General features: G+C 40.7%; 1 protein-coding gene across 1 annotated transcript in view; it reads right to left on the minus strand.

The window, feature by feature from the left end:
• uvrag (UV radiation resistance associated gene) overlaps positions 1-14,633 on the minus strand; it is an 86,763-nt gene extending 72,130 nt beyond the window's left edge. Inside the window, exons 1-7 of the mRNA XM_044370629.1 lie at positions 14,307-14,633; positions 10,205-10,322; positions 9,518-9,552; positions 8,108-8,269; positions 7,748-7,822; positions 7,538-7,623; positions 293-398 (exon numbers count right to left, since the gene is read on the minus strand). Of these exons, the coding sequence (XP_044226564.1) occupies positions 293-398; positions 7,538-7,623; positions 7,748-7,822; positions 8,108-8,269; positions 9,518-9,552; positions 10,205-10,322; positions 14,307-14,456 (732 nt within the window). The 5' untranslated portion in view covers positions 14,457-14,633. The remainder of the gene's footprint in view (positions 1-292; positions 399-7,537; positions 7,624-7,747; positions 7,823-8,107; positions 8,270-9,517; positions 9,553-10,204; positions 10,323-14,306) is intronic.
• Positions 14,634-15,162: the final 529 nt, after the last annotated feature.

Here is a 15,162-nt window from a genome sequence, read left to right on the forward strand (position 1 = left end):
GCTGATGCTTATTATCAGTGCAGAAGCCGATGGGCCTTTTATCGCTCTGCGGTCTTAATGAATGTTCTTTGAAAACATCAAATCTCAAATTGCGCCTCATCTTTATATATTTTCTCAAAACATGAAAGTCAACTCATCTTGACATACTTTCGCTGTAGCATAAGCTAATGAACACAACATCACAGACTGCTACTGAATATAAGCAAATAAGCTGCTTAAACGCTGCTGTTGATTTCATGGTAAGTTGCTGATGAGTTGAAATTTGCTGCTGATGGGTGCTGCTGGTGCTCACCCGCTCTGTGCAGGTCGCCGTCGTCCTTAGTTTTTCCTCAATCTCCTTCCCGATCTTCTGCACTGTCACTTGGGTCTGCTTGATGGCTCTCTGGGCTGTGTGGAGCCTGCAAGAGAAAGAGAACACACAGTCACCCCTCCAGATCATTGTTTGTAACCACACACACACACCGGACCGCGAGAACGACCCCATGTTGAAACTGGGTTTCCAAAAGGCCACTAAATTGACTGGCTGAATAAAAGTGTTATGACTACACCATCAATTGATTTCATTTAGTCTGGATGTTTACAATGACTGTTTGAAGGGCATCGGAACAATTATGATTGCCTCCATGTGGAAGAGTCATTGTGCACTGTTTGTTATCCCTCCTTGTTTCGTTTACTGATTTACTGGGGTTGATCTTCATTGTTCCAGCACGACTGCACAGTCTCCAATACTGTACTAATGACTTTAAACATTAAACAAAGGACAAAAACACTATTGAGAACATCTCCAATGATAAAGAGTATACGATTTATTAGGCCTTTTTATAGCTTCTGCCAGACAGATCGAGTTCTTAAATACCACAAACCACAAATATGTCAACAAAAGATTAATCATTATTATCTTTTAATAATCTAACCACAATATGAGATCAAACGTTGCCCGATGGATCTGAACTCATCAGTCCCAGAAAGCGAAGACAACCTTCAAACCCTCAACTAATTATTTGAAGCCACAAAGATGGAGGCCCATTTCCAAATGCCGTGTCACTGTCATCACCGAAATGAGGAACAGCAACATCCGTGCACAAATGACAAGCCAGAGCATTATTTAGGCCATCAATCACAGGGGCAATTAACTTCTAAATATGTTTTTTTTCAGAACCCATAGAGGGAGAGATAAACCCCCCCCCTCTGAATAAGGGACTCCGACAACTCCGACAACAACACCATATGGTGGGAATGAGTTACAGAGGACAGACTAAAAAGGAGGAACTGGCAATCAGCAATCATACTGTCAGAATGGCGTCAAATCATATACTTCTTCCTGAATGACTCAATGCAATTCATATGCCATGAGAGAGGGATAATGCAGTTACATTTCTTTTCTTGATGGACAAAGAATAGCTCCACTGTCTGAACTTTCGAATGAAATAGTGGTGATTGCAGAGGCTTTGTTGCAATGTACACCACCTGTAAAGACTAGTGCTTTCTCTTCATTTGTTGATGTCCTTCCATACGTCCAAAAGAGACAAATCAAAAGGGTTGGTTTGATGACAGATTCTATCCGATTTAAATTGTCACACTGGTATTTAAAAGCCAGACATGAGACACTTATTTTAAGCTGTATTAAGCTGTAAGATGTGAATACTCTGCTTTATTTCTTTCTACTCATGGTTAACAATGTTGACTGTCTGGTCTGTGAAAGTGAACCACTTAAGGTGGAGTGCATAAGACACAAGCAGAAATTGGAGACGCTGATTATGGCAGACAGAAAGAGGGGATTGTGGTTTAGGTCATAAGGGTGATGTGAATGGGGTTTTCCTTAGTTGTGTGCTTGCTTTGAGTGGGTTTAGGGTAAGAGGGTCTTTTTTCTTTTTTTTTTTTTTTTTTTTTTTTTTTTTTTTTACAGGCCTCCAGGTTGGCGGGGTAATTTTACAAATCCTAGGGGGCTTTTTCATGAAACTCACACAGTCAACTCTGGATATTATTGCCTCTTTCACGCAAACCAACCCAGAAAAAAATTTTGTTTCTGTGATGATGTAAATAGAACTTTGGTGAGGTGTCCCACTGAAATATCATTTCATATTTTCTGCCTACGCTTCTTAATCTGTCTGTGGTGACAGTGATAGCAGTTGGAGATAGTCTTTGGTACATCAGGGCAAATCTGTTTTGACAGCTTCATCTGTTTAGGTGATTGCGATGGTAGAACCTGATATGGCCTTTTCCCCCAGGTGAGAATGGTTATCTCCTCTCTCCTTTTCACGCATGTCTGCCCCCTTATCGTTCCCAGAGTCTTGGCCTAACGCCTGCCCATCAGGCCTTTTCACACAATCTATGGACCAGCAGGGGCAAAGGGGGGGCGGGGGAGGGGGGGGGGGGGTTCCTGCCATACACCCTCATTGGGGCAGCAATTTAATCACTGGGCAACTGCCCAGAAAACACCTTCTCACCAGCCATGACAACTTTCCTTTTCTGAGGCAAGAGAGGTATTTGACAAGTATGCCACGGGGGATTTGCAGGAAGTTATGACTGAGGCTGTGCACTCAACCCTTGATGTCGATAAACATCAGAAAAACAATAACATTTGCTCCTTTGACCGTGGCACTAGATACTGCAGGGGTGTCAGATGAAACCTATGCTTTTGAAATGTCCAGATGTTTTGATAAACAGCAGGCATCTTGTAGAAAATCTTTTATAGGGGCTTTTAGGTGTAGTAAAATTAAAATGTTGAAATGCTAAATGTTTTCGAGATTAACAAGTCAACCTGGCAGCCTTTCAGATGCGGTTCCTCTATTTTCTGTTCATTTACCTTTACTGATGATCTTTAAATAAATATTTGCCACGGTTTATATGCTGTGTTAAGTTCCAGCATCTGCAATCTTGCAATCATTGCTGAGTAAGAATCAGCAAATGCAGATGTTTCATCTGGCTTGAAAAGATAAGCGAGAAAGAAAGAGAAAGACCTGGAATCTGAAGAAGAACATTAGATAGCACATTGTTGTTCTTCTGAGAGAAACGGAGAGAAAAACATCGAGTAGACCTTGTTTTAAGGTCATATGCGGCACTGTTTCTTGACCGGGAGGATTTTGAACAACAAGATGCCAATTCTCATCCCTTTGCACGGCTGAAAATTGGTTGCATGAAACAATTGTCTTTTTTATTTGAAAACGTTTTTCAAATGCCTTATCTATATCACTGCAGAGCTTTTTGTTCTGAAGAAATACTTTCATTCGACTGGAAAAACCTTTGTGTATAACGGAGAAAAAGAGGGAAAGAGGTGCAGACAGGCAATAATGTGCGCGTGCCCTTCTATCGTAAAGGTATCAGGGAAATTCATCAAGTGGTTCAGGTTCAACAGACAAACACAATGGCTGCTTCACCTTACTGAGTTCAGCTGAGTTTGGCAAAGCTGTATTCTGAATGTACTGAGCATCGTGTGGCCTGGCCGATATTCCAGCTGTTCATCACATGCAAGTTTGCCCAATGCACTTGTCAAACAAACCTGGGTCAGAGGAAAAACAAGCCCAAGAACTAATGACTGTATTGAATTCATTTCCAGTAACCATTTTTCAGACACCACGGGGTGAACAGGGCAGCCAATTAACCATTTCACAACAAGGTCTGAGACATTTTGTGACAACACATAAAGGCCCACTATAGCACCTCCGCTAAGGACAAACCGACAACAAACAACACAATTCTGTCTGTGTCTAACAGATTACCGGAGTGAAGTTTCTTTAGCTCGCCTGCATTTGCACTTCTACTCCTCCAGGCTGATGTTTTTGAGAGGACCAGCTGAGTAGCTATAAGCCATGTTTACATGACAACTACAACAGAGATGCAGGGAAGCCAAAGAGATCTTGAGAAAAGATTTCTTTTTGTCTCAAAAGGGTCAGAAGGGGGTCACACTCTGCAGATAATTATGGAAGTTTGCACCCAGTGTCATGAGAATATAAGCTCCCTGCCCTTGTCCTACACTAAAAATCTAAGAGTGTTCGTCATGGTTACTTAAGCTGCCTGGTGTAATAAGCCAGATAATAAACAATGAAAAGGCTTAGCTACAAAATAGTGTTTAGTGTACAAGAACCTCATAAAAATTCCAGTTTGAGTCAAAGACTTCTGTCTTTCTTTGAGAGGCCAGATAACACAAAGAGAGGTGGTTTGGCAGTTTTAAGTTGTGGTATAATTTTAGAGGTAGGGTGATGAACCCTACTGTGCATCAGCAAGCTGAGATAATAAGAGACAGCGCTTCTAGGCAAGGACCAAAGAAGCTGTAATGCTGGAGACAGTGAGGAAAAAAAAAAACGAGAGAACAGTTAAGAGTTAGACAGGCAGTGATAATGCAAGGCAGACAAGCTGGAAAAAATACATGTCTGAGGTCTTAGCCTTGAGAAAATGTAATCTCAGATTGAAGAGGGTTTGAAGGGCGGACCGTAAGGCAAAATACTAGAAGGAGTGCTGAGGTCCACTGCCTAAACTGAAAAAACAACCCTAGACTACCTCTTAAATTACATAAAAGGGAGTTGCTTTGATTTTGCTTAAGTCTACTGAAGAGGTGTGAAATGAAAACAAGAGCATCCACATCCATACCTCCACAGTGATTTAAAGCTAGGCAGTCAGTTTGTTTCTTAAATCTTGCTGCTGCAGTTGGAGACCCCAGGGTCAGGCGTGGACTCCAACTCCAGCTGCCCGTTTAACGCAGGACCACAACAACGTCCCGTGCCTGAGAGCTGTGGATGCAGTGTCCAACCAGCAGGCGAGCAGACCTGCCTGCAGGAAAACATTATCACCTCAACAGCCCCTAGGGCACCAGAGACCCCCCACAGAGCTTCACCATCTCAGTGTAATGCTTCTGTTGACACATACTGTACATATATGCACACTCTACGATGGAGCATACACAAGCCAATCAGGAAACACAGGCAACATATTGCTCTGATCATGAGGGGGGGGGGGGAGGAGGTTCCCCTTTAGGCTCCGGGTGTTTGAGACAGGTTTAATCAGAAATGTCACAGAGCTGAACTGTTAAGCCCCAAGAATGATGTTTACCATGTGTCACATTCAACATTCAGCTTCCACAATAATTTTGTTGTCATTATAAACACTATATAATACCAAAAAGTAAGCATAATTCTTGCATAACTCTTTGGTGTCAGATAGCTGTGAGGAAGAATTGAGGGGCCACTCAAGTACTTTCACTTATACGCCACTTCAATCTGACATTCAAGAATACATTAAGGCCACCTCTTTCTGTCTCTCCTCTCTCCTCTAATGAGTCCGTTATCCAGCTCAGTCATGCGATGATATAAGTGGTTTCCACCTCTAGTGCTATCAGGTCATCCTTCCTCTCCTATTGCTCACACATCAAATCTTTCCATGTAAGAGAGAAGAGTGCACTGGGGAGGTTGAGGAACGTCTGAACCTGTATTAATAGTGTCTACAAAGGGGAAAAAAAACCCCAACTTGGTTGAACAGCTGGATCATCTTTGTCATTGTCTTCTTGGCTTTCTTTCTACCCAGATGGGGCCCAGCTTTGAGATGTGGCTCACTCTCTATCTCAGCCTGGAAGACTCTCTAGAAGAGACAAGAGTTTGCTGATTGATGATCTGTACGCTCCCTCTTCATCTCTCCATCTGAGTCGTGTTGTGTTTGCTAGCCCACATCACCATGTTCTTCACACAGGCGAGGGGTGTTGTCAGCCGGAGCCGGGCAGAAAAGTAGACTGTGAATCTGTTGACGAATTACCGCCATTAATCAAGATCAGTGCGTTCTTAGTGAGGCAGCTCTCATCATTGTCCATTAAAGCTCTGTGCTGAGAAAGACACTTTACACTGGGCCAGGGCAGAGAGAGAGTAACTTGGGTGAGAATATCTGACGCTGCGGGTGTCCCTGGTGGACATGCATCACTGCTCCTGGAGGAAAAAAAAGACATCCATTCCAAGAATCCACAGCAAGAATTGGACAACCTAAAGAGAACACTATTTTTCATCTCACTACATGATGGAAAAGTCAAAGCACTGGGCAGCGTCAGCAGCATAGAAATGTGGATGATATTATCATTTATCAAAGTGCGCAGCCACGCAGGTGAGCCAATAACAAAAGTATAGATTTCACACAAAGCACAATTCTCCGAGTAGCACTCCATTCTGAATGCTTCAGAAAGTTCATTCACTTTGAGAAAGGCAGAACTCTGCAGGTCAGAAACCAAGTGATATATATGGGTATGTACCATGGGGGGTGGGAGGATAATCCCTGTTGGAGTGTACAATATCTGATGAATCATTCTACAGTACATGATCATAAACCATGTGCATATGAGCGCACCGAGCCAAAGAAAAACTCTGACAGGGGTGAGGAGCTGCAGGCAGAGCAGCATGAGGGAAGAAGGGGGATCAATGTAACTGTGTTAAACTCCACGGGGTCCCACTAGGTGTGGATAGAAGAAGAGGATGTGGAGGAAGGCTGCAATAATAGAAGACACAAGAGCAGAGGTCATAAAAGTTATGATTCAAACTAGGCTTTTCTCCTACAAGCTGCAGGGGAGACTATGGTCTCCTCATCTAAGCATAAACCACAACCATTCCAAGATGAGGGAGCACTGTTAAAGTTCGGCCGCATTTACATACCCCAATTTAATTCTTATTGCAGGAAAATGTTAGTGGAAGCCCTCATAATCTTTGTAATGACAGGATCCTTATCTTATTTTGGAAGTGTCTGACTTGAACCCTCCAGATAAGCATTTCTTTAGTCAAAAATGTGTAATTATGTTGTTATATGATCAGGCTATGGTTAACAGAGGGTATCCCTTGGGGGAAGCCCTGTAGTAAAGTAGTGTTTACATTCTACCACATTTAAATATAAATGAACAACAACAAGCCTATGATTGTCAACAGATGGCAGCACTGCCTTATGTCGTCTCAAGCTCTTAATTGCTGTACCAGGGTTCCCCTTTTAACAAGAAACTTGTTAGGAGTAAGTTAACAAGAAAGTTGTTAACTTACCTCTGTCTCCCTCTTATGGTGTCATTTTGAACTGAAACTATTTTTCCCAGTTAATATCATCAAGTACTTTCATTCTTAGAAATAACAACCCCAATCATTATGCTGACCTAACAATGAGGTGCATTCATTGGGGTAGACTGCTTGAAATGTTTTTTCATGTCTAAGAAATACAGTGTTGTCTGCAAGCTTTGCAACTTTAAATAAAGTTGCAGGGCAGCAGAGCTTCCTTGACAATGGGTCTGAATGTTGGCTTCCCTATGGCACCATCTGCTGGACGACAAATGCTCAACACACATGATGGCAGGAAGTCTTATCACATGAGCAATTACTGAAAAAAGTTAATAAAATATCTATTTAAAAAAGACTAAATCTAATCTTCTGTAAAACATTCAAGTTGAAATCAACTGCACATGTCAAAAAAGATTATAGAGGAAATGCAGTCAGGTTGCTGAAGTGTAATGATGCAATAAATTTGGCGAAAGTTGAGACCTAATGATATGATAAGATGAAGTAATACTACTGTGCGGTATGAATCTTACCTGAGCAAAGAGAAAACGCTGTAGGAGTTCCTGACTGAACTCTGATCGACCTGAAGCAGACTGTTTTTCTTCCGCTCCGACTGATCCTGCAACAGCCACATGTCAGTGTTTCAGTGCAAAAGCCAAGCGGCGTCCAAATAAAGCTAATGAGATTAGGACTGGGTATTCCATTATAATGCGGAATCTCTGGAAAATGGACAAAGGCTGTACCTTATGATCAAAGTCAGCTGCATAGTAGCCATCATTCAATCCAAATATGATCTCATTTGGATTCCTGGATCGAATCTGTGGACAAAGCGAGGCAGTGGAGGCTCATTGTGGGGACAGAGACAGAGAGAACAAAGGACAGCAGGCATCTGGATGTGCATGAGATTGTTCTATCTGTTTACTAGCTTTGAAAACAGTCTCACTGTGAAAGAATGGCAATAACACTGGACTGGGAAAAATATTTTCTTCAAAATTTGATTATATACTGCACATGAAATATCTCACTAACAACAAAGCTTATTCCACATGGGGATCCTTATAACAAAATTGCATATTATGACGGTCTTGTGTGTGGTTGCTGACCTGCTGTCCTGTGTATCTGAGGCCATCCAGATTGACCTTCCATTCTATGAGGAGGTGGTACTGTTCTTCCTGTCCTCCCCAGATCCTCACCACGAAGCAAGACACTGAGGTGTCCAGGAGGTCTGGCAGCATTCCAAAATCCAGGCTCCGCCAAGTTGGATTCTGACAAACATATACACACACACACACGTGAGGATAAGCAGTAACGTGGTGAGGATAACCTGTATAGTAACCGCACAATATTAGCTGATATAACACCCTTAAACAACAGCTACTGTTTAAGTCAGACCAGAACAAAATTTAAAATCAAAAATGTATGGTGCATCTGTCAAATTCAATGTCATAACGTGATCCCTATGTAATGTGAAGTAATTGAATCATCCTGTTCTGCATTAACCTTAAAGCCTGATCCCTACTACAGTATGTTCTCGCAGACTAACAGCACTGAGGTCGGGTTCTACAAAGCACTGTAGCCATTTACATCATTCAATTATGTACCATTTCCCTGCATCAGAGGGAAAATCTCTTGCTCTGTGGGTCACTTTCAAGGGCAGGCAAGAGAGGAATGTTAAAAGTAGAAGTACAATCCATCAAGGGGATTGGAAAACAGAACTAGTGAGAGTCACCAGAGGAAGCAAAGGGGCACAGCAGTTAGAATGAAAAAAAAAACAGGAAGACCAACAGGAAGCATTTCCCAAGACGAATATCGAGTGGAAGGAAACAGAATACAAGGGAACTAATGTCAGCAAGGATGTTAAATTCAACAGGAGGAAGTTGGGCTAAGAGATGACAGGAGTCATGACTCCTGCAGTGCATTATACAGTCTGTCTGCTGAGGGTACTGAACAGTATGCCTGGAAAGCAGCTTAGGTCAGCTCATGACTCGGCAGCAAGGCTAACAGTAATGGCTTGATATGCTTGGCTGCTTCTGTAGCTTCGTGCAGAGCTGCATCTGCCACACAAATAAGAGTGGGAACAGCCAAAAATCACATGGTAGTATACATCTGGATCACTTACACAACTGACAGATGCTTACAGAACAGGAAAGAAAGTTGCGTAAGGGAACAGCACATAGGCTATCATATCTGATTCATGTTGATGTAAGTCTGGCATTTTATTCAACGCAGCATGTTTCACAGCACAGCATTGTGACTTCAGTGTTTGAAAATAAGTTAAAGTAAGGCTACAGTGAAGTCCATGGGGTGACTAAATGTGTGCTTGGCAGGTAAGCAGCAGGTATAAATGCCCGCCCTGGCATCTTTAAACTACAGGAAGCTTGTCTTCTTTCATTATGGCACTACACATAATGACCAGTCTATTAACACAAATTGCAACAACAGGCTGCAGGTAATGACAACATCCAGAACCTTTCCCAGGCAGACATGAAGAGTTCGAACGTTAGCATACTCACCAGTGAGTCTCGTATGACTTCACTCTTGTAAAAATCTAAAAAAGACATTGAAGAATGCTGATTAAAAGAAGGTAGAACACACACATGCACCATCAATGAGGGAAAATCAACCCTAAAATACGATTCACAAAAGCTCAGCTTCAATTTGTAAATGTAAACCAGTGACTGCTGAACAGCAGATAGACAAGACTGTAGTGATAATGTAGGGATAAAAGCACCTGAATGGATTATCTCTACAGAGCCCACAACATCAGTCACTGGGTCATTTGATAACCAATTTTGCCTTGTAGATGCTAACTTTAGTGTCCAAAAACATTTGAATAGTAAAATGTAAATTCTATTTAATTCTATTATGTTAATTTTCCTGTTCCAGACAAACATACAGTTGCTTGAGATGCTGACTGAATTATTTAATCATGACAAATCATATAATGACATTTAACGCAATCTGTGTTTGGCAATTTGACAACCTTAGCCATTTTGAACATGCAGTGGCTTCCTTAGCTGCACATATGGGGTAGAAAGGATTTCTTTTTGCAAATATGGCACAGAGAAATATCATGTGCATAATCATTTTTTTAGTGTCAAAGTTAATAAATTGTGATATTGTAGAAAACACCGAATACTGTTACCAACTAAAGGAGGGCCGGGGTGGCAGGTGTGTGTGGAAGGGGTGTTCAGACTGACCTCTAGATATGCGGTCTCCTATACAGAGGTGGAGGGTGAAGTACGTGTCCAACAGTGGGGAACCATTCTTGTTGACGATGTTTCTGGCTGCGATGCTCCGGAGATGACGCAATCGTCTCTGTTTAACAGAGGAAAAATACAGAAAGAGTTGGCCAGAGAGTGAGAATAGATTGAGATTAGATTGTATACATCAGAGTTGTTGTATTCTGTTTCATTCTGATCATGTGACGGTGGTTGAGAAATACTATCTAGGCTGTTGAAGACACAGAACCCTCACTACTGTAGATCCCTGGACAAATAAGAAAAATTCCCTATAGAAATCAAGTCAATATGACATCATCTCTCCAATATATACATCCTGAAATAGCAGTTATTCCTCATGCAGAGAGGTACCACAAGCTGTGACAGTCTGTCAGATCTCAGGAGTTCAAATAATAGAGGCATGACGTCTTCATGGTAGAAATGAGGAGCCAGTTAACTCGACAGGCATGGTCAGTCATGATAGTCACATGAGAAATGTATCACTGTTTGTAGCTGTTAAACAATTTATCACAGAATCAATATCTATCACAATGAGCCAAATACAGAAAAGCCATCACTTATAAACACGGGACACACAAGACAAAAGTCAGTTTATCTGAAAGCATACCAGTGAAGCCAAGTTAAGTAAAGGTTTTAGAAAGATAAATGCCTAAATGATTGATTAGTAAAACTCTAAAACAATCCACCAACACTCAACATCTGCATTGTGTGAATATTAACCCAAAGACTTGCTTCTGAAAACCTCCATGCAGAAGACGGTGCCTACTCCTGTAAAAAAAAATGTAACATTAAATAGGAGATGATGATAGACACACAAGGCCCAGAGTTGCCATTTGGGTTCCCGCTTCAGGCAAACACGTCACTACAGCACAGCTTCTCCCTTGGTCAGCAGGCCCAGCCTCTCTCCTGTAGTCATACTGAGACTAAATCTAAGTCATGGGATTCCCTATACGATTAAGATCCACTGAAACAAAAACACTGATTGTTCCAAAAGGGACTTTTGACTCCCCCTTAAAAATGTCAGTGCATATTTCTGAATGGGCTAACATGGACCACAGGCAGAGAGAAAGGGTTGTGAGTACACTTGTGTAGTATGAAACTACTGTGGTGGGTCAGGCTCTCTCAAACAAAACTACACTAACATCAGAGCCCCTATTATAGACTAGTAGCTCAGGCAAAGATTATAGTAAGAGCTACTATTAGTAGAGCACATGTCATAAAATGATCAAAAAAGTCTAATGGTGGTATGCGACAAAGTGATTAGCTAGTCACAAGGCTTCTGTTGAACATGTGTAATACATGGACACACAGACATCAGAAGTGGACTGAACTAACTAAATCAAAGCTCTGGCTTTTAAGAGTTGGTGAAACAGAGCTGTATTCTGTAGGTAGAGGATTCTCTCAAAATGATCTGAGTAGACCTTTTATAAAACTACACCCTGAAACAGAATTCATATACATTCAGTTGCCTGTAAACTAAGTACCCTAAGTGCACCTGGCTAAAACTAAAACAGTCTAATGAACAGTCCTGCAAGAAATCCTAGAGTAGGGCTGCAACTAGCTATTATTTTCATTATCGATTAATCTGCTGATTCATTTTCTTGATTAATCATTTTGTCTATAAAATCATCAAAAAATCGTCTAATCACTGAGGCTCTAGTTTAGAGGTGTTTTTGCACTTATTCAATTTCATGATCTTTTGTAGCTGTAGTTTGTGCTGTTATTGAATTGTAATGTATTATACTGAGAAATGTTTCTAATATTTAGCCTGACCTCATCAATATGTCATTGAGTCAGCAAGCTGTGACTAATAAACCGGCATGTGAGTCTATGATATTGCTATAAACATGTATAACTTGATTAATTTGTGCAGGCAAACCTCTCCAACGGCTTGAAAAATACAACTTGCCAAATCATGACTATTTTGTTCAATATTTACTTGTATCACTTAATAGAATCAATTAGTTTTGTATTAATCAATTAGTTTTATTGTATTTATACGTACATATATTCTTTTTTTGAACATTCCTTGTGTGCACATGTCCACTAGAAACATCAATACTTATCCATGTATTATAATACATTTGTTTTACTCTAGTACTTGACAAATATAACAATGCTGTGACATTTGATTTAGTCCATATCACACAGCCCTACACCTGAAAGCAGGTTATTTGTAGTGCTGCAGCTCTGAAGGTTCAGAGGCTTCAAGGATTTTTAATGATCAATGACAGTTTTCATACCAGGTTTATGTACAGAAATCACAAGCCTGAGTTAAGCCAATGAGTCAGTAGAACTATGCTACTGGGATATTGTTTTACTATGGAGCTCTACTGGAGGGTGTGGGAAGATGGACAATTTGATTAAATAAACCTAGAAAGATGGTTTTATGCATTTTAAGGATTTAGCTAATGTGTGTATCCACAACAATTTCCGATGAGTGCAGCTTTGGTTCAAATCACCAAAATGTACTTGCAATCAGTAATAAGAAATGCAAATGTCATAGCTTTATGGACTTATAAAGTACATGTGGCCACAGATCACTCTTGTAAGAGAGCACATGACATGAACTAAAGATAACAATGCAAAAGTGCTTTTGATTCTTTTTAAAGGGTCAGTTCATCCAAACTACAAAAAGACACGTAGACTGTATTTGCTACTTACCTCTAGTGGCAGACTAGTCATGCAAATAGTTTGGGGTTTTATCTGCTGAGGTTTGGAGGATTCTGTCTCTGAGATTTCTGCTGCCATGTCAATACAATTGAAGTGAATGAAATTTCACTGCAGACAAGGTTTTGAAATGTAATTCTTCAATGCTTTGGGGAGCACAAACAAAAGTCCCTTCCTCTCTATTGCATCAGTGCAGATGATTCAGAGGCAGAGAAGTTAAAATCTCAACACATGAAACTGAAAGAGTTACATTTAATGGTGTAAAAGCAAATGAAACTGAAGGCCCAATATATTTTTTCATGCTCTATATGTACACTGTATGGAGTAGGTCACACTAATAAGCAAAGAAAGTTAAGAATAATAATAATAATGATAATAATAACTATAATAATACTTAATTTGTAACGCACTTTTCATTCGTAGTGAATCTAAAAGTGCTACAGCATTAAAAACACACAACATAGATTTGTCTCAATGAGAAGTTCAGCTCTCCAGTGAGACAATGGAGAGCTGAACTTCATGCTGGTGGAAACCACATTATGAACCCCAAAAGAATACAAAACCCAGCAGGAGAGCTGGCTGAACGAAATGGTGCAGCTGGTTTTGTGCAGATTAGATATCGACCCCCTAAATATTCATGTTTATGTGTATATTTACTATTCTCAGCTTAACAAAGATGCTCAACATGGATAGCCTGTTTCTCACTGTAATTAATGTCTGGCTACAAGACAAAATAACAGGGGTGGTAATAATGTGTGTCTCTGAGAGACTGTTATGGACCGATGTCATAGTCTGAGGTTGGTTTTGTGAACTGTCAACTTTAATACATGTCGTTTCAAAATGAATGAATGAATGAATGACCAGTAAATTATTTTTAAAGCTTCCATAGAATCCCCCGTTCTAACTAAACATAAATGTAATTTGTTTATGGTCTATACCGTTTTCAAATCACAATAAAACAGGTGTATGAAACAATGTAATGACACATGCTCCTCTTTCCCTTCAGCTGATCTGTCACCTGCCTGCTGACATAACACCAAGTTTAAGTTGCCACCATTAGCAGAAGCATTTAGCCTCTTTCACAACTGAATGTGTATGACGATACATACCCTTAAAATACAGCAACACATTTACAAAAACTGGGCTCAAACATGCCTAACATCAGCCCAAATGGTTTTACTGTGTCTAGAGTGTCGGTAGAGTTCAGTTAATTTACAGTTAGATAGCTAACTGTAGGCTAGCAGTTAGCCTGACAGGCCCGCCGTGTTTCTTCATGCAGCAGCTGTTACTGACGCTGTAAACTACAACATAACACAGCTAGGTCCAACCTTTCCTGAGTTCATCTGAACGTTGTTGGTATCAACATGAGCTCAGAGGCTTTCGTAGTTACCTGCTGGGATGTGAGCTCTACATGTAAGGCTCGAGAAGATGAAGCTCCAGAGTTGGTGACAGAGGCGGCGGGGATGGCGAGAACCCGGCCGGTGATGGAGTTCATCCTCCCGTCGGCATCTAGAGACTCCCCCTCATTCAACAAAAACATCCCATCCTCGACATCAAGGAGACGCGGTATAAAGTTTAACGAGCTCTAGATATCTCAGCCAGAGACACACGGGCACGGCTGTTTATGCAGGTGAAAGCGCTACGACAGCTGTCAGCTAACCGACGGGACGTAAACAAAGTGCAGGCTCGACGGACAGCTACGACCTGCGTGAGGAGGGTCACGTGACTAGAGAGACTTTTTTTTTTTCCATCTCTTTATTTATAGAAAGCGTCACTGACAACATGTGACATTAAGACAATAAGAGAAAACACTTAGGCATCAGAATGAAACAGATAACAGGCATGACTTCACTTTCAATTGTTTTATACATTCAACATGGTAACTGTACATAGAATAAAAGTAATAAAAAATAATAAATAAATAAATGATATAAAATAATCAGATTTCTTTAAAAAAAAAAAAAAAGAATTTTGGAGCATACCAACAGTATGAGCACATATCTTATTGTTAATAAGTTGGATAGACTCAAAATACTTTCTAGATCCAGTCATGAAAAGTTCAAAGGATGGGCGAGACCTCGAGAAGTTGGATTATGGATGTGAAATTTTCCCAGTAAAATTAATAAATTGACAGTCGGCTGAACTTTCTGACTATTGTTGAGCTAACGAGCTAATCCACTGGCTTATGTATTACTGGATGACAAGTGTCTGAGCCAATGATGGATGGGTTTGATCTTTTTTTTTAA

This window comes from Thunnus albacares, chromosome 13 (genome assembly GCF_914725855.1).
Source record: "Thunnus albacares chromosome 13, fThuAlb1.1, whole genome shotgun sequence".
Taxonomy (NCBI): domain Eukaryota; kingdom Metazoa; phylum Chordata; class Actinopteri; order Scombriformes; family Scombridae; genus Thunnus; species Thunnus albacares.